Source organism: Salvelinus namaycush, chromosome 31 (genome assembly GCF_016432855.1).
Source record: "Salvelinus namaycush isolate Seneca chromosome 31, SaNama_1.0, whole genome shotgun sequence".
Taxonomy (NCBI): domain Eukaryota; kingdom Metazoa; phylum Chordata; class Actinopteri; order Salmoniformes; family Salmonidae; genus Salvelinus; species Salvelinus namaycush.
The window spans coordinates 35,299,087-35,318,628 of NC_052337.1; the positions used below are offsets into that span (position 1 = coordinate 35,299,087).

General features: G+C 44.5%; 1 protein-coding gene across 2 annotated transcripts in view; it reads left to right on the forward strand.

Annotated features, from left to right (window-relative positions):
* Positions 1 to 13,122, forward strand: part of LOC120026368 (protein FAM222A-like) — a 35,879-nt gene extending 22,757 nt beyond the window's left edge. For both annotated transcript variants that reach the window (XM_038971212.1, XM_038971211.1), the window contains exon 3: positions 11,473 to 13,122. In XM_038971212.1, the coding sequence (XP_038827140.1) occupies positions 11,473 to 12,854 (1,382 nt within the window). In that variant the 3' untranslated portion in view covers positions 12,855 to 13,122. The remainder of the gene's footprint in view (positions 1 to 11,472) is intronic.
* Positions 13,123 to 19,542: the final 6,420 nt, after the last annotated feature.

Genomic DNA, 19,542 nt, shown 5'->3' on the forward strand with positions numbered 1-19,542 from the left:
AATAAAACAGCAGCACTAAAATAACAATAGCGAGGCTATATACAGGGGGTACCGGTACAGAGTCAATATGCGGGGGCACTGGTTAGTTGAGGTAATTGTGGTAATATGTACATGTAGGTAGAGTTAAAGCAACTATGCATAGATTATAAACGGAGATTAGCAGCAGCGTAAAAGAGGGGTCTGGGTAGCCCTTTGATTAGCTGTTCTTATGGCTTGGGGGTAGAAGCTGTTAAGAAGCCTTTTGGACCTTGACTTGGCGCTTGCCGTCCGGTAGCAGATAGAACAGTCTATGACTAGGGTGGCGGGAGTCTTTGACAATTTTTAGGGCCTTCCTCTGACACCGCCTGGTATAGAGGTCCTGGATGGCAGGAAGCTTGGCCCCAGTGATGTACGGGGCCGTACGCACTACCCTCTGTAGTGCCTTGCGGTTGGAGGCCGAGCAGTTGCCATACCAGGCAGTGATGCAACCAGTCAGGATGCTCTTGATGGTGCAGCTGTAGAACCTTTTGAGGATCTGAAGACCCATGCCAAATCTTTTCAGTCTCATGAGGGGGAATAGGCTTTGTCGTGCCCTCTTCACGACTGTCTTAGTTTGTTGGTGATGTGGACACCAAGGAACTTGAAGCTCTCAACCTGTTCCACTACAACCCTGTCGATGAGAATGGGTGCATGCTCGGTCCTCCTTTTCCTGTAGTCCACAATCATCTCCTTTTGACAACAGCCTCTGACTCTACATTTCACTACAGAGACCCATTTTGTTTAATTTGTGGCGCTGTGTTTGTATCTCTGTATAGTGACAGTCAGATTTCGCGAAAGAAAGCCCTGTATAAGATTTTTAGGGGGAAAGTAAAGCTTCACTTTACATACACAACTGTAGTTTAGTTGAGAGAAGTAGAGCGTTGCACCCGGGTAAACCAGACTCTCCTGTAGCAACCATTTGTACCACTGAGCCTCCATCTGATGGAGTTGATTGGCTTCAATTATGCCACTCGTCTCTATGCTGCATCGGAGGTGTGGAGTTCTGCCTGCGGGGCTACGGAGCAGGAGCCCACAGGGCTGTTCTGTGGTGAGGAAGGGCAAGTTCACCTTGGTCTATCTACCGCTGCCTGCCAGTCTGGCCTGCTGAAGAGAACCGTGCAGGGTAGATATCTCCCACTCAGATCTGTGTGGATCCTCTGGGTCTTATCACAGGCAGTCATCTTGCACTCTTTCATTTCATTCTTAAGAGCACTGATCAATGATGGAGCGGAACGCTGTTATGTTGTTGTTGCTGATGATTTACCCTGCCAAGGGCATACTAGCACACAACCCCCCCCCCCCCCCCCCCCCCCCCCCACACACACCTTCTCCTAGTCAGCCCTGAACTTTTGCCAATATATCTATTTTACACTTCTTACCTTATTATATGCCTCTTTCACATGTACTTGCACGCTCTGCCATTTTAACTCTAAACACACCGTGCTTACAGTTTATTATTCAGGTGTTTGCTATTTATGCTGCGTTTTGCTGCATTATATGGCTGGTACACGGTCAAAGAAAACCCTGTTGTCATGGCCACTCTCGCTCTGAGACCTAAATGACATAGGGGAGAGTGGGGTATGTTGAGGTGTTTTTTAAATTCAGCATCACTACGTCAAGGGAAATATATTATTCTTTCTAACAAATACAGTACCAGTCAAAAGTTTGGACACTTACTCATTCAAGGGTTTTTGTTTAGTTTTACTATTTTCTACATTGTAGAATAATAGTGAAGACATCAAAACTATGAAATAACACATATGGAATCATGTAGTAACCAAAAAATATTTGAGATTCCTCCAAGTAGCCACCCTTTGACTTGATGACAGCTTTGCACACTCTTGGCATTCTCTCAACCAGCTTCATGAGGTAGTCACCTGGAATGCTTTTCCAACCGTCTTCAAGGAGTTCCCACATATGCTGAGCACTTGTTGGCTGCTTTTCCTTCACTCTGTGGTCCAACTCATCCTGACCCATCTCAATTGGGTTGAGGTCAGGTGATTGTGGAGGCCAGGTCATCTGATGCAGCACTCCATCACTCTCTTTCTTGGTCAAATAGCCCTTACACAGCCTGGAGGTGTGTTGGGTTATTGTCCATTGTCCAAATGATAGTCCAACTACCTGCAAACCAGATGGGATGGCGTATCGCTGCAGAATGCTGTGGTAGCCATGCTGGTTAAGTGTGCCTTGAATTCTAAATATATCACTGACAGTGTCACCAGCAAAGCACCATCACACCTCCTCCTCCATGCTTCATGGTGGGAACCACACATGCGGAGATCATCTGTTCACCTACTCTGCGTTTCACAAAGACACGCGGTTGGAACCCAAAATCTCAAATTTGGACTCATCAGATCAAAGGACAGATTTCCACCAGTCTAATGTCCATTGCTTGTGTTTCTTGGCCCAAACAAGTCTCTTTTTCTTATTGGTGCCTTTTAGTAGTGGTTACTTTGCAGCAATTCGACCATGAAGGACTGATGAAGGCCTGATTCACACAACAGTTGATGTTGAGATGTGTCTGTTACTTGAACTCTGAAGCATTTATTTGTCCTGCATTTTCTGAAGCTGGTAACTCTAATGAACTTATCCTCTGCAGCAGAGGTAACTCTGGGTCTTCCTTTCCTGTGGCGGTCCTCATGAGAGCCAGTTTCATTATAGCGCTTGATGGTTTTTGCGACTGCACTTGAAGAAACTTTCAAAGTTCTTGAAATGTTCCGGTTTGACTGGCCTTCATGTCTTAAAATAATGATGGACTGCCGTTTCTCTTTGCTTATTTGACCTGTTCTTGCCATAATATGGACTTGGCCAAATAGGGCTATCTTCTGTATACCACCCTACCTTGTCAGAACACAGTTTATTGGCTCAAACGCATTAAGAAGGAAAGAATTTCCACAAATGTACTTTTAACAAGCCACACCTGTTAATTGAAATGCATTCCAGCTGGTTGAGAGAATGCCAAGAGTGTGCAAAGCTGTCATCGAGGCAAAGGGTGGCTACTTTGAAGAATCTCAAATATAAAATATATTTAGATTTGTTTTAAGATTTTTTTTGGTTGCTACATGTTTCCATATGTGTTGATACATGATTCCTATCTTTACTGTATGCCTTCATTCAGACTTCTCTGCTCAATATCACTTACCCTTATTTCTGGAACAGGGCTTTCGTTTTGATGTGCCAATTCGTAAGCAAGTTTTCTGCATTTGAGGCTACTAACTTCATTAAACTGGTTAGCGAGATTCTTAATATGTTTAGCAAATTCAGACTCCATGTAATCAGATAAGACCTTGTGTGACTCTGCTACTCTATCATAGCCTGTCTTTTGCACAGTTACATGTTTGTTTTCTTTTTTGTCAGTGTACCTCAGTGTCATTCAGTACATTTTATAATTTTTTCCCCCTCCCTGGCTGCTGCTCGACTGGACTTCTTCCCTTCTCTCACGTCCTTGGCTGCTCTCGCAAGAACCTCAAGGGGGGGCTAGACCCCCTGCTTGTTTTACGGGGCATGATGTCTGCTCTGTAACAATAAAAATGCACTATTTTGAGTTCATATGCATGACACACAAAAATACTATGCATATTATACATAAAACTGACAATGTCATCCATTATTTGTATGGGGTATGGTGGCCATTGGCTCAACTTATCCTAAGGCAAACATTTAGACTATTATCCCACACAGCTTCAAGGATGCACTTTCATGCTAGGTTTAGGACCTCATATTGTAGCTTATACAGACCCCAACTGATGTATAAAACGATCTACTTTGGTTTAGATAGAAGCATCATGAAACCTATAACACATAAAATTCATTTGACTTTGTGAAAATCCGTTTGTTTACCACTTTTCCCATGTCTTCCTTCATAGTCTCCATGAAATGACCTCTTCCTAAATATTTGGTCACATGATTCATTTTGTGTATTGTTTCCTACAAACAAAGGGTGGCTCAACTAAACCTTTGGCTCAACTTACCCCGCTCTCCCCTATGTAAAATAAGCTAGAGATGACCTCATTCCCTAACCAATTGAGGATCTTCCTTTTGAACTTGGATCAAAGAAAATGCTTGCTCAAGCACATGTGTTAATCAGTTGATAAGTGATTGCAAGCCATGTTATCCATGTCATAAACAGAGATTTCAAAAGACCGTGTTTATTATTCCCACTGCCAGTGCACATTATTATCACATTTAATGAGAGTATATGTTGTGGCAGTTGTCGGCTGATGAAACCAGCACAGGGCATTCTGAGTTTACGTATCATATTTCCATGATTCAATTCAGAGATAATGTTTAATCACTGTGTTTTATACTGCTCTGTCAGATTTCTGTGGAAGTTTATGACATGAATTTATGGGAAACCGCATATCATGCCGTGCCTATCCCCACATAGCTAGCGTAATAACATATTCACATTTTTTTTTCGTGATATAAATTGCCTATGGAAAATGCATAAATCGTCTGAGTGATTAACCTCTTGGCCGATGAGTAATTGTGTGGAGACATTCAGACTAAATGCAAGCTGATGGATTTGTAATGTATATTGTACTTCTCTAGCTTCACTTCCCAGATTTGGGCCATGAAAACAAATCCTGTGTATCCCCCAGCTTTCCTTCACATTGAAACCTTTCACTAATGCTCTCTGGGAGACTAGCAGTCTCTCTTCCCTATCTCATATCCCCATGTCCCTCATCTCTCTCCCGGGGTGAAACACCTCTTTTTGTCTCTCATTATTAAATATTAATTGGGAATCAGTAGAGCACTTGTCTGCTAAATGCTGGAACAGAAGGACCTAGTTTGCCTCAGGCAGAACCACGGGCGCCTTTCATATCCTGTTTACCTGCAGGAATCATTCCTCCCTCCCTGAGCTCTGTGTCTGTGTGTGTGTGTCAGTGGCGTACTACAAAACAGCTCATTTCCTACAATTCTACACATTTTGCAATGAGGCTGAGAAAATGTTAGTTTTACAGCTTTTTTTGTCACTGCTTCTGACGTGTTCATATGCTATCAGGGGGGGGGGACGCCAGTGGTGTGTGTGCGTCTGTGTGGAGCAGCATCCATCCCCCCTTGCCTCCAGCACTAACCTGACATTTCAAGCACATCCATATGAAACAAACTGCTCTACTGATTGGAACCTGCTGGTTGGACTTGATTAGACCCAGAATAGTTCTCTAAAAGGTTTTTGAGTTGATGTTTTTCCCATTGGGATTCTGTGTTGAAAGAGTGGTTTTCACACAGATTTTTTTGGAAAAGCTTTTGCAGAGGATTCAGAGGTTACAGATTTAGATGGACGAACCATTCTAATGGATGTCTGTGGTTTGGTTTCACAGAGGAATCCCTGACAATGCCAACCCATCTCTTAAATATGAGGAAGTGTGTATGTGTGACTGAGTGCGACGGTTTATGTGATGAAAGTTAATGAGTGCTCTGCTCTACTCTGCTCTTGGCCTGAACGGCAGATCAGAGCCGGGAATGCTTTTTCCCACGCTGCCGGCCTGTCTTTCCGGAGGGCTCTTTTAGAGCGGCGCACTGCTTTCCCCGGGGCTGCTGAGCAGAGTGGCACAGAGACAAATGGGGAGTGACACTCGCGTAAAGAGTTACCCGCCTGAGTCTCTTCAAGCACAAATAACTAAGTGTTCACCACTGAGGTTATTCTGTTCCACGACCAACACCCCTCATGAAGAGATTACAGAGAGCGAGAGAGCGAAAGCGAGGGATGGATGTTAATGGGTTGAATGAGTGCAGTTTCTCTTCATGTGTGTATGAGAGCGGGCGGCCTTATGTCCCACCCGGGACGAAGAGGACTAACTAATGAGAGCGAGCGGTAGACTGAATGGAGTGCTAGGCTCTGTGTGTGTGTGTGTGTGTGTGTGTGTGTGTGTGGTGTGTGTATCAGTGCTTCAGCTTTGTCTTTCTCTCGTTCTGTGTCTTGGGGCTGATGAGCCTCTGGTTTGCCAGGGTCAGGAGCTCAGGAATAGTAACCTCAGTGGAGTTGAGTATGTAGGTCTGCACACAGAGGACTGGAACACAGGGGCTCTGTCCAGCCTCTCTCGACTCTCACTCCAGATCTATGTGAGGAGGCCTCAGCCTCGACCCAGCTAACCTCCTCAGACTCCATTAATATTAATGCATGTTAATATGGATGCAGAGGTGAAGAGTGCTGCAGGCGCTGCATCTCAATACCTCTGCTTTATAAGGGCACTGACCTGTGCACAGCTAGACACAATCAGATGCTCTACCGTAAGATCCAGACAGCGCCCTAGATCCCCACTCCTGTGCACAGCTAGACACCATTCAGATGCTCTACCGTAAGATCCAGACAGCGCCCTAGATCCCCACTCCTGTGCACAGCTAGACACATTCAGATGCTCTACCGTAAGATCCAGACAGCGCCCTAGATCCCCACTCCCCTCATGCTCTACCGTAAGATCCAGACAGCGCCCTAGATCCCCACTCCTGTGCACAGCTAGACACATTCAGATGCTCTACCGTAAGATCCAGACAGCGCCCTAGATCCCCACTCCCCTCATGCTCTACCGTAAGATCCAGACAGCGCCCTAGATCCCCACTCCCCTCATGCTCTACCGTAAGATCCAGACAGCGCCCTAGATCCCCACTCCCCTCATGCTCTACCGTAAGATCCAGACAGCGCCCTAGATCCCCACTCCCCTCATGCTCTACCGTAAGATCCAGACAGCGCCCTAGATCCCCACTCCCCTCATGCTCTACCGTAAGATCCAGACAGCGCCCTAGATCCCCACTCCCCTCATGCTCTACCGTAAGATCCAGACAGCGCCCTAGATCCCCACTCCCCTCATGCTCTACCGTAAGATCCAGACAGCGCCCTAGATCCCCACTCCCCTCATGCTCTACCGTAAGATCCAGACAGCGCCCTAGATCCCCACTCCCCTCATGGATATTGAATGCATGCATGAGGGTTCTGACTTCATTTTCATTCACAGTTACAGCAGTTACTGTATGCCTCGTCAAATTGAAAGGAAAGTAAAGTAACCATGTGGAGCTGTATTGTGTATTGTATTGTGTATTGTATTGTGTATTGTATTGTGTATTGTACTGTATTGTGTATTGTACTGTATTGTGTGGGACTTGAGGCAGGTCCAGATAGTCGATACGAAGCGTCCTTGCGCTGCCTGAGCAGCAGGGGGGGGTAGTCAATTACAGTGCCTTGGCGCTAGGAGCTGAATGGAGTCAGGGTCAATTAATTACATGGGCCCTAATGAGTGGGCTTATTAGGGCCAACTGTGCTCGTACCAGAGGTTGTCATGGCAACGCAGAGGCCTAGGTTTTTGTGTTAATCAGCCTAGTTGTCAAGGACAGTCTGTGGTTGTGTAGGGCAGGTAGGTAGGTACGGTTAGTGTATAGTGGTGTTGATATTATTCATGTTTGGATCGCCATCGTGAAACACTGGTGTGTAACACGATGTTTGGCAATGAGTGTTTGTGTGTTTGCTGGTGATTTCTGAGAACAGCACTAATTAACCTCCGTGAGTGCTGCTGTGTGGCGCGTCCCCAGTGAGGATTAGCTATTATCATGTTTATCAAACAAACATTTTAATCTTACAGGCATTTAACACCAAATACCTTTCGTACAACCTAGACTTTTGGGCTTCTTGCCCTGTTTTTCAAATTTGTCTGCTAAGGATCTTTTTGTGATCGTTGCACAAGGACAATCACCAAGCATAGGACTACATTACTGGTTTTCCTGTTCATTGTAATGGAGGGAGATGTAAAGGTCATTTTGTTCGGTTCCTTCTGTTGGTCTCGGGGTGTTTTGTGAGAACCAGAAGAGCAGCAGTTGTGTTCTGTGGAACTGGAAATTCAGTGAGCCACTCCAACTGCAGTTTTTAGCCCTGGCTCAGGGGCTTGTTTTGCCTGTTAATCAGTGATTAACTCAAACCGCTCCAAAACAACGAGGTCTCCACTCTGATCTGTGGGGTATTGCATTAAGCTTGACCATGGGAAAAAAGATTAGCCAGCTTCCCGCGACTGAAAGCGTGGTGTGGGATTGTACAGAGGTGGACTCGGTGCAGGGTTACGGAAGACTGTGGTATGGTGAAGAATACTTAACGCTGTACATCATCTCCCCTATCTGTTTCTCATTGACTGTTTATGTTTGACACATTGTAAACCTTAACTATTAGGCCTACACACATTCATGCATGGAAATGTGTACACACACACACACAACTCCTCACTCTCACATACAGATACACGGGATCAGGCTGCTGAAAATTGTTCATTTGATTTCCAGAATGTGCCTGTGGTTAATTCTGGATGGAGAAATTCTAGAGGAATAGACTCTGACTTCAGGCTAGACTTTAGCTCTCTCTCTGGCATAGCTTCTCTTCGGATCCTAAACACTGAGTTCACACGGAGGCAGTTCCTGGTGCACAGCAGCACAGCAATCCACATAATTCCAGGTTTCCACTTTCATTTGAACCACCCTAACTGCTGTGATATGCCATTCGTGCCACTGCCAATGGTATTCAATTGATAAGTGACTTTAATATTTGAGCGGGTGAGTTTCAAACCGGCAGAGGCCTGTGTGTTGCCACATGAGCCGCTACTGTGGTGGTATGGCCACACTGCGTCTTTGTGCCGCTGACAGGGCTGTAATCTGTGGATTTATGGAGCGAGACGGCCTTTGAAGATGAGTTAGCATTCCGAGTGTTTTGAAGTGTTTACGGAAAACCAAGCCAATCTGGAGGGATCAGGGCAAAACATTGACTCCATACCAAACATGAATGGCACCAACGGCACTCCGTGATTGGTTTCACAATATTTATCTCGCTGTGGTAATTGGGCGCGAGAGATGATTTGGAGCAGAATAGATCTCTCTTTGTGTGGTACAGAACTTCTGATTGATGCTGGTGTGTTGTGATGGAAGATGCTGATGATGCCTTGAAGTGGTTTTCTGTAATTAACCAATAAGTCTTGAAGGGTGTGGTGTGTGTGTGTATATATGGGCCATAAAGCGGTGAATTGGGAGCATAAACAGTGTGCGGGGCTTCCTGTTCTTCCCAAGTATTCTTTATTAACCCAGCACCTGCATTTTGAAGGACGTGTGTATGACCACAAACGTTTGTATATGGCCAATATACCACGGCTAAGTGCTGTTCTTCGCGCCATGCCTGGATACAGCCCTTAGCCATGGTATATTGGCCATATACTACAACCCCTGAGGTGCATTATTGCCATTTATAAACTGGTTACCAACCTAAATAGAACAGTGAACAAGTATCTTTGTGTCATACCTGTGGTATATTTGCTGACATAGCCTACACATGGCTGAAATGCTGGTTCAGCCAGTCAGCATCCAGGACCCAAACTACCGGGTTTATAATAGATATTATATCACTGAAGTAGGTCAACTCATTATCGTAGAGTAGATTAGTGCTTTCAGGTGAACATGAAAGCACTAATCTACTCTAGTTATAACCGTCGAAGGGTCATGAACTCTCTCCCTGTTGTGACCAGAAGGCAGTTAAAGGCAGCTCATTCTTTATACACTCCTGGGTCCTGTTCAGTGTGACACATAGTATCAAAACATTCTGCAACGGAAAAAGAACATCTCTGCTCATATTGGACAAGTCCAGGCAGTAACTCCCCGTTTCAAAAAGTATTCTCCTTATGGGATTTGTTTTTCACCTTAATGAGAGACTTGATGCTCACGCAGGATCCCAGGGTTGTTTAGACGTCTAGAGGTTGAGTAGGCATCTGTTTAACACTCCCAGATGTCCTTGTTTTCTTTACCACTGGTGTATAGTGATACATAAATAACTAGTGTTTTTCTCTGTTGTATTTCTCTGTGGAATTCACTCTGGCTGCTGCTGGCACTGCTGCGGTGCTGTTCTGTTCCCTTGGCTCCACTGGGAGATGCTTGGATGGATAAAACACTCCGCCTCTCCTCTTTCCTCCATTTTAAACACCCAATTGTATTTCCTTTATGAGATGGATCTTGTAGATTGAATCATTTTCACAGTTGGAGGCTCATTGTGGGCCTGAAATGAAATTAACTCCCCAATCAATTCCGAACGGGCACAACAAGTGAGTTCTCCCTTGCATGGCTGAAGTGCCTCTTCAAATGGGTTTTGTTATTGAAAACGAAATGAAGTGTTTTGTTTTTCACGCTCCCTTTGTCGCCTCTCTCTGCCTTGTTCTGTGTGCTGTGGCAGTGATTTTCGCTGACGATAGAGTAGGTTAATTTCAGCACTTTTGGTTTTCATGTCAGGAATTCCATAAGTGTCGTTCAGAGGGGCGGTGGTAATTTCTGTCAGGTGATTTATTGCTTTTAAATGGAGCGCCTTTTGCGCGTCTCCTTTGTCGCTGTGAGCTAAGCAGCCATGAAATTGCCTGAATAATGGTGTTTTAAATCCAATCTTGGTTTGTCCCCTCAGCTTTCCCGTAGACCATTCAATAGCCTTCCCTGTGGAGATTGCTCTTTCTCAGTGTGCCCTGACTTCTCACAGTTTAAGCTCCAGGCTTTTACATTGCAGTTAATACAGGTCTGTAAGAGGCTAGCTGAATTTTTACTTTACAGGTAGGCAGCCTTGGAAGATTTGAAAGCGATCTTCATCTTCAAGTCACATTAGAGATGGTTGGATATAGGGCTACATGGTAGAACATGAGTGGGGGTTTTTTATCAGTGAAATTTGAAGATGTAACAGTGAGAAATTACAAGGAATAAAAACATGATTCTCCTCATCATTTTCTTTCAAGGATATTGGCTGTCAGACTGTATGAGAAACCACAACAGCTTTACATTTCTGTTTTAGATTGGCCAACAATAAAAACACATGAGCACAGCTGTAATTTCTTCACTTCCAGTCCCATCCGCTCCAGCTTTTAACTCGAGTACATCCGACGGTAGTTTCATGGCCAAATGTCACCAAATGAATCCCACTTGAGCCGCTGCGACAAAATTGGCTTTCTCTCTCTCCCCCGCTGCCTCCTGCTCTTCTCCCTGATTTCCCAGGGTAATCCGATTCTGGGTTGAAATAAGTCCAAATTAATTTTATAAAGCACTGATCAAACAGTGCCGTAGGTGTTTCCCTCCCCCAAATGAGTTTATAAGAGATGCAGATGTCGACGGTTCATCTTCCTAAAGAGATGGAGGGGGGGGGGGGGGGGGGGGGTGTGTACTGAAGAGTGTGAAAGGGAAATGGAGGAGATATTACAATAAGTGTGTTTTTATTGGTCTATTGGTCTTGTCTCAGCTCTGCTCCTTGGACATTGTGTTCTTTGTTCTGACATGCTTTGTTTATTTGTTTGAATATTTATCACGAGGAGCTTTTGTGGAAAGGTCAATTGATTGTTTTTATTTTAGTCCCAGCTGGCAAGTATCATCAAGCCTGCCCTTGTACTTTATAACCAGGCACATAGTGTGAGAGAACTCGTATGGAAGTATAACCATTTCTTTGTGTGTGTGTTTGTGTTGCAGGTGAGCTGTCCTCCATGAATGGCCCTCGGTATCCATCCCCTGCAGAGCTGGATGCCTTTGCCCAGAAGACGGCCAGCAGCCCCCTGTCCATCAAGATCTTCCCATCCAACATCAGAGTGCCGCAGCACAAACAGCTGAACAGGACGGTCAACGGCCTGGACACCACATGCACCCAGCACTACAGTCCCTACTCAGGAGCCTACCAGGGCCTACTAGGTGTTGTAAAGGCCTCCGTCTCCGTGGTCAAAGGCGTGCTGAAAAACTCTGAGGGCAAGAGGACGAAACATTCCCCCGCCCAAACTGCAGCGGCACCATACAACCTTTTCTGTAACAACAGACACGGGCAGCAGAAGAGCTACCGCATAGGCTCCTGCAAGCCTCATGACGGGCCAAATGTGTCTGTACCCTCTAATATCATTGGGGCTGCGTCAGTCATTCCCACCCCGGTAGAGCAGACTCTGGCCCCTCAGTCGGACCTGGACGTCCAGAGCCTGCTGAGGCAGATAAACAGACACACCCACAGCCAGGCCCTGCAGCACGGGGGAGGGGCCCAGCCAAGCCCTTCCCTTCAGGCTGTGGCCGCTGTAGCCTGCTCAGACTCTGGCTTTACGCTGGGAGTAGCGCCCCAGAGCAGTCTGGCATATTCGGGGGCCGTGCTGCCCACCCAGAGTGCAGATATGGCCAAGGCTGGCTACCTGGACAGAGTGGATTATAGCACATGGCAGCACAAACAACAGCAGCAGCACTATCAACATGGGGCGCTAAGGATATACAACAATGCTCGGATGGGCAGTGGGGGAGGTGCCGTGGTCAGCCGCTCTCCAGAGAATTGTCTCCCTTTGGCCTGCTCGGCACAGCTCTCCTATAGGCCTCACCCCCTCAGTGCAGGCACTAACGGGGCAGGAGCAGGGATAGGGCAGGACCGGGTTAGCTCCTCCCCTCTGAACTGTGCTGCCATGCATGGGGAGTTCTCTGTGGGCCAGTACTTCGCCCCTCCCTGGAACAGTGTTCTGGTCACTCCGGACAGCGACTGTTACAACCCTCAGGAGCTGCTGCCTGGCTCCTCTATTGTCCGGCCCAGAGACATGGGGCTCTCCCACCCTCATCCAAACCATCACCCCAACCGTCAGCTCCACCCCCACCCCCAGGCCTATGCCACAGACCAAAGCCTGGGCCTCTGTTTTGGGCTGCCAAGCACCAGCCTGTGCCACGCCTCTGTGCTGAGCAGCAGCCTGCAGTCTCTGGAGTGCCTGATCAGTGAGATCCACCCACCCTGCATTAAGGAGCGCATGCTGGGACGGGGCTATGAGGCGGTAGGGATGCCCCAGCTACTGGACCACAACCTACAGCACACCCACATTCAGCTGCCTGTGTTCCGATAAGACGGGATATATCCACACAGGGCATACAGTGCCTTCGGAAAGTATTTAGACCCCTTGACTTTTTCCACATTTTGTTACGTTACAGCCTTATTCTAAAATAGATTTTTTTTAATTAGCAACATTTTTTTGAAATGTTTCCAAATGTATAAAACTTTTAAGACAACTAATATTTCTATCTAAGTATTCAGACCCTTTGGTATGAGACTCGAAATTGAGCTCAGGTGCATCCTGTTTCCATTGATCGTCCTTGATGTTTCTACAACTTGATTTGTAGTAAATTGTGGTAAATCCACCTGTGGTAAATTCAATTGATTTGGAAAGGCACACACCTGTCTATATAAGGTTGACAGTTGACAGGTCATGTCAGAGAAAAAAACAAGCCATTAAGTCAAAGTAATTGTCCGTAGAGTTCTGAGACAGGATTGTGTCGAGGGAAGGGTACCAAAAAATGCCTACAGCATTGAAGGTCCCCAAGACCACAGTGGCTTCCTTTTGTTCTTAAATGGAAGAAGTCTGGAACCACCAAGACTCTTCCTAGAGCTGGCCGCCTGGCCAAACTGAGCAATCGGGGGAGAAGGGCCTTGATCATGGAGGTGACCAAGAACCCGATGGTCACTCTGACAGAGCTCTAGAGTTCCTCTGTGGAGATGGGAGAAACTTCCAGAAGGACAACCATCTCTGCAGCACTCCACCAATCGGGCCTTTTATGGTAGACTGGCCAGACGGAAGCCACTCCTCAGTAAAAGGCACATGACAGCCCGATTGGAGTTTGCCAAAATACACCTAAAGGACTCTCAGACCATGAGAAACAAGATTCTCTGGTCTGATGAAACCAAGATTGAACTCTTTGGCCTGAATACCAAGTGTCACGTTTGGAGGAAACCTGGCAGCATCATGCTGTGGGGATGTTTTTCAGTGGCAGGGACTGGGAGACTGTGGCAGGGACTGGGAGACTGGACAGGAAAGAGGGAAAGATGAACGGAGCAAAGTACAGAGAGATCCTTGATGAAAACCTGCTCCAGAGCACACAGCCAAGACAACGCAGGAGTGGCTTCGGGACAAGTCTTTGAATGTCCATGAGTGGCCCAGCCAGAGCCCGGACTTGAACCCGATCGAACATCTCTGGAGAGACCTGAAAATAGCTGTGCAGCGATGCTCCCCATCCAACCTGACAGAGCTTGAGAGGGTCTGCAGAGAAGTGGGTGAAACTCACCAAATACAGGTGTTCCAAGCTTTTAGCGTCATACCCAATAAGACTCAAAGCTGTAATCGCTGCCAAAGGATGTGTGTCCAATGTGTCGGAGGAAACACTGTACACCTGGAGACCGTGTCAACGTGCATGCGTGTCACGCCAAAGGAGTCGCGAGAGCGCGATGGGACAAGGGCATCCCGTCCGGCCAAACCCTCCCCTAACCCAGACGACGCTGGGCCAATTGTGCGTCGCCTCATAGGTCTCCCGGTCTCGGCCGGCTGCGACAACCCTGTATCGAACCAGGATCTGTAGTAACGCAGCTAGCACAGCAACGCAGTGCCTTAGACCGCTGCGCCACTCGGAAGGCCCATTTGCTAAACATTATAAAGAGCTGTTTTTGCTTTGTCATTATGGGGTATTGTGTGTAGCTTGATGAGGGGAAAAAAACGATTTAATCAATTTTAGAATAAGGCTGTAACAACAAAATGTGGAAAAAGTCAAGGGGTCTGAATACTTCTTGAAAGCACTGTATACTGTATAACAGGAAATATACTGTATAACAGGAAATATGCTGTATAACAGGAACTCTATGGATGCAGCGTTTCATTTTGAAGCGACCACCTCAGAATGAGAAATGTACAGTACCTTTTATTTAGTGTGTGTGTGTGTGTGTGTGTTGTATTGGTAGAGGGCTATGTGGTTTGGATGTGACCAAGTGTTTTAAACCTTTAAAGGGTAATGATAATCATGACCTAAAGGGTCATCTCATTTGACATCTTAATGTTTTCATTTCGGAGGGTTTGTTAACCAATCATATCAGTTCACATCTTCTGGAAGTTCCTCAGAAGATTCCAGTGCTGTGCACTTTGTCAGAATCGTGTTTTGGGGCTTATTTTTCCATCTGTCCATTGTTAAATTTTTAAACCATTTAAAAACAGTATGGCGAAAAGGTGACGTGCAGGCAATCCCCCTATTGCCCTTTACAAAGTGCCAAACTGGAAAATTTTATACTTAGGGGATACAAGGGCACAGCTCCAGGGCTCAAGACTGTCATGCTTTAACCCTTACACTTAACTGACCAACCGTCACTGATTATAATGCACTGCTGTAAGAATGGCAAAGAATAGGTTAGACATGGGGAAAGGTGTCTGGGATCTGTTATTTTAAAATAAAAACTTGAATATTTTTTGTCGTTTTGTATTTTTGTTTGGCATAACCTGTGTTGGCTGCTAATGGAGCATAATGTATTTTATATAATGATTGACCTTTTTTTGTTTTTGTTAATGTTTTGTCTGATCTTTGATTACTGACTGTCTGTTGCTAGGCTGCATGTCAGATATCTGCAAGCCATCACCGTTAATGTTTGATCATTTAATTTATTGGAATGACAGAGAATTATGTTTTACCCAAAACAACACTGAGACATTGAGGACAGGATGTGCCGTTTGATTATCTAATTTGTTCACATCTTGCAATTTTCTTAGCTTTTGTTGACATTCATCATTCATTCTTTTAGGTCTGAATGACAAAAATACTACCTTAATCATCAGGAGTCCCTCAGAGTTTCCCGGTGACAGGAGAACTGTGAAAGCATGACTATCAAATTCCATGGAAGACCATTTGATTTACAAATTAGTCGAGTTCACTGGATAGGTGTCCCTGTTTTCACAATCACTGGAGAACAGGCATTCCTTATACAGTCACTGCTTTTCTGTCAATGTTTTCTTTCTAAAGATTAGATGTATTTAATTGATTTAGTGGTTTATTTGATGGCCTGAAGTATGGCTATATAAAGAATCTCTTTATGTCAGCACTGTCTAAGATAATTGCTTTTTATTTTCTTCAACCAGTTAGTCAGGATTTATGTTGGTTAACAACATAAGTAACCGACTCAATGACTATGAAGTGCAATTATAATATTGAACAGTGAGGCCTCTACAAACATGTTGAAATGACTACATTTACATGAGTACATGTATGACCCCAGACTCCCATATCCAATCCCCTATTCTTAATTAAGATTGTCAAATAAAAAATCTAAACCCAGCACTTTGTTTCAGTTGTTGTTTTTTGGTGAAAAAAGTTGTCAAGTTCTTCTCTGAAGTGTAATATTTTAATTTTATTATGCCAAGGTGTGTATCATATATAATGCGAAAGAAAATTGCGGAGTGCGGAACATAGAAAGACCCAACACAAACATTCTGTTTCTCTGAGCCTACTTGGCTCCTCTAAATATTATCTAGGCTTAGTACAGTGACCTAAGTATCAAAGGCTAATCCGATTTCAGTATGACCCAACTGCTAACAAGGCAATCAACCCAGCTCAAATCTCTAAGTACACGTACTAGATCTCAATGTAGCTCTAGTACATGTAAGCGCATCAGGTGCTGCCAATTAAGGTGATCGTCAGTCAGAGTACCAGCTTGGAGAGCCGTGAGGCTGCTGGTTTGTTTGGTGGCCATGAGGACTTTCCTTTTGGTTTGGAGTCTTTAGTTTGGACATGCCTTTTTTTTTTAACATATTTATGTTTCGTCCTCATCTGAACAAATAATAATCTTCTTGGACTGGCCGACCAAGAGGTCAAGAAGGAGCTGACCCTGGACCAACACCTCAGCGCAAACGCTTACATCACACATTAAGCACACATCAAATCAGGTTACAGGCCATGTAGCTAGGCCTTAGGCATAATGAGTTCAGCAAAATCAGCGGGCTAGTTATTGGTTTTGTAACACTAGGCTTTGGAGAAAGGGGGAGTATACTACACATTGGAAGTGGTTGGACTGTTAATGGCCACTGAGGTTCTGTCACTGAGTGTGAACCCATAAAGAAATTATAGGTTAAAACGTTTTCTAAACGGCACATCGATTACATGATTATAGCATCATTGTCTAAGGATTTACTATGGACTGGGGAAATGGGGTGCTTTTTTGTTCATTTTGGAAGGGGGGATTCTATTCTCTTCAGTGGCTATTATTACAGTAGCCGCAATGGCTGGAAAAGCTTGAGGTACCTTGGAGCTAGTGCAACCTTAAAAGAGTCATATACAGTACCAGTCAAAAGTTTGGACATACCGACTCATTCAAGGGTTGTTTTTTTTAATTTTATTTTTATTTTTTACTATTTTCTACATTGTAGAATAATAGTGAAGACATCAAAACTATGAAATAACACATATGGAATCATGTAGTAACCAAAAAATATTTGAGATTCCTCCAAGTAGCCACCCTTTGACTTGATGACAGCTTTGCACACTCTTGGCATTCTCTCAACCAGCTTCATGAGGTAGTCACCTGGAATGCTTTTCCAACCGTCTTCAAGGAGTTCCCACATATGCTGAGCACTTGTTGGCTGCTTTTCCTTCACTCTGTGGTCCAACTCATCCCGAACCATCTCAATTGGGTTGAGGTCAGGTGATTGTGGAGGCCAGGTCATCTGATGCAGCACTCCATCACTCTCTTTGTTGGTCAAATAGCCCTTACACAACCAGATGGGATGGCGTATCGCAGCAGAAAGCTGTGGTAGTCATGCTGGTTAAGTGTTTCTTGAATTCTAAATAAATCACAGTGTCACCAGCAAAGCACCATCACACCACCTCCATGCTTCACGGTGGGAACCATACATGCGGAGATCATCCATTCACCTACTCTGCGTCTCACAAAGACACAGCGTTTAGAACCTAAAATCTCTAATTTGGACCAGACCAAAAGACAGATTTCCACCGGTCTAATGTCCATTGCTTGTGTTTCTTGGCCCAAGCAAGTCTCTTCTTATTGGTGTTCTTTAGTATTGGTTTCTTTGCAGCAATTCGACCATGAAGGCCTGATTCACGCAGTCTCCTCTGAACAGTTGATGTTGAGATGTGTCTGTTACTTGAACTCTGTGAAGCATTTATTTGGGTTGCAATCTGAGGTGCAGTTAACTCTAATGAACGTAATCTCTGCAGCAGAGGTAACTCTAGGTCTTCCCTTTTCAGTTTCATCATAGCATTTGATGGTTTTTGTGACTGCACTTCAAGAAACTTTCAGTTCTTGAAATGTTCCGGATTGACTGACCTTCATGTCTTAAAGTAATGATGGACTGTCGTTTCTCTTATTTGAGCTGTTCTTGCCATAATATGGACTTGGTCTTTTACCAAATAGGGCTATCTTCTATACAACCCCCTACCTTGTCACAACACAACTGATTGGCTCAAATTCCACAAATTAACTTTTAACAAGGCACACCTGTTAAATTAAATGTGTTCCAGGTGACTACCTCATGAAGCTGGTTGAGAGAATGCCAAGAGTGTGCAAAGCTGTCATCAAGGCAAAGGGTGGCTACTTTTAAGAATCTCAAATGTAAAATATATTTCGATTTGTTTAACACTGTTTTGGTTACTACATGATTCCATATGTGTTATTTAATAGTTTTGATGTATTCACTATTATTCTACAATGTAGAAAATAGTACAAATAAAGAAAAACCCTGGAATGAGTAGGTGTGTACAAACTTTTGACTGGTACTGTATATGGAAATATGATTCCATAGGCCTTCCCTCACTCCTCTAACTGCAGTGTTGCATTTGTGTGTGAAAAATGCATGCTCTCAGGATAAATGCGCAAGAATATATTACTTTTAATAATGTATATTATCCCATTCTTCAGAAATGGGCTAGCCAACTCTGAGCTGTTGAATATTTAGCCTGGTGCCGGAGGTTCTTTGTCTTCAGCACTGGTTATGCATCATTCCCAAAATGTCAGCTCACAAAAGATCTGATGATACCTGTAAATCAGGGTTGTCAGTTAGTTTGGCCATTTTTATTAACGCAAACATCAGGAGAAGGGTTAAACGTCAGTGTAAAAAAAACTGAAATAGAAAGAGAAACACTTCTGCTTACACGGTGGTGACCCGTCATTCAGGGCAGGTGGGGCAGAGCCTGTTTTGCTTGTTATTTTGGCATTAATACATATCAGTTTGCAAACAATGTAAATATATATATATATATATATATATATATATATATATATATATATATATATATATATATATCATTGAGTTAATAAAGCTGCATAACAAACATGGTCTCTTTTTTGTTTTCTTGAGTAAGGCAGCTCCAAAATACAGATGTTCCAGCCTAGCTCAGTGCTTTCTGTGGCAGTGGGGCAAGCCAGCAGAAAATACGGAGCGTTGCACTGTGATTGGCTTAGTGTTCTGTCACTCATGAGGACACTAAGTCACTGCCAAGTCTAAGGGTAGAGCTCGAAAATTCAATTCCCTTGAGTGCTGCCATAGAGTTACATTAGAAGTGTCCATCCATGAAGGCTCAAGGTCATTGGACACAGATAAAATGACGTCAAATCACGTTATATCTACAGTAGCTTTGATCATACAACATCATACTTTCAGAATCTTAGCTAGCAGTCATCATGAATCAAGTCGACAATCTACTGGCAAATAATTTTTAATCCTTGTCATATGAAGAGAAATAATGAAGAGAAATGTTAGATAAAATGCATCG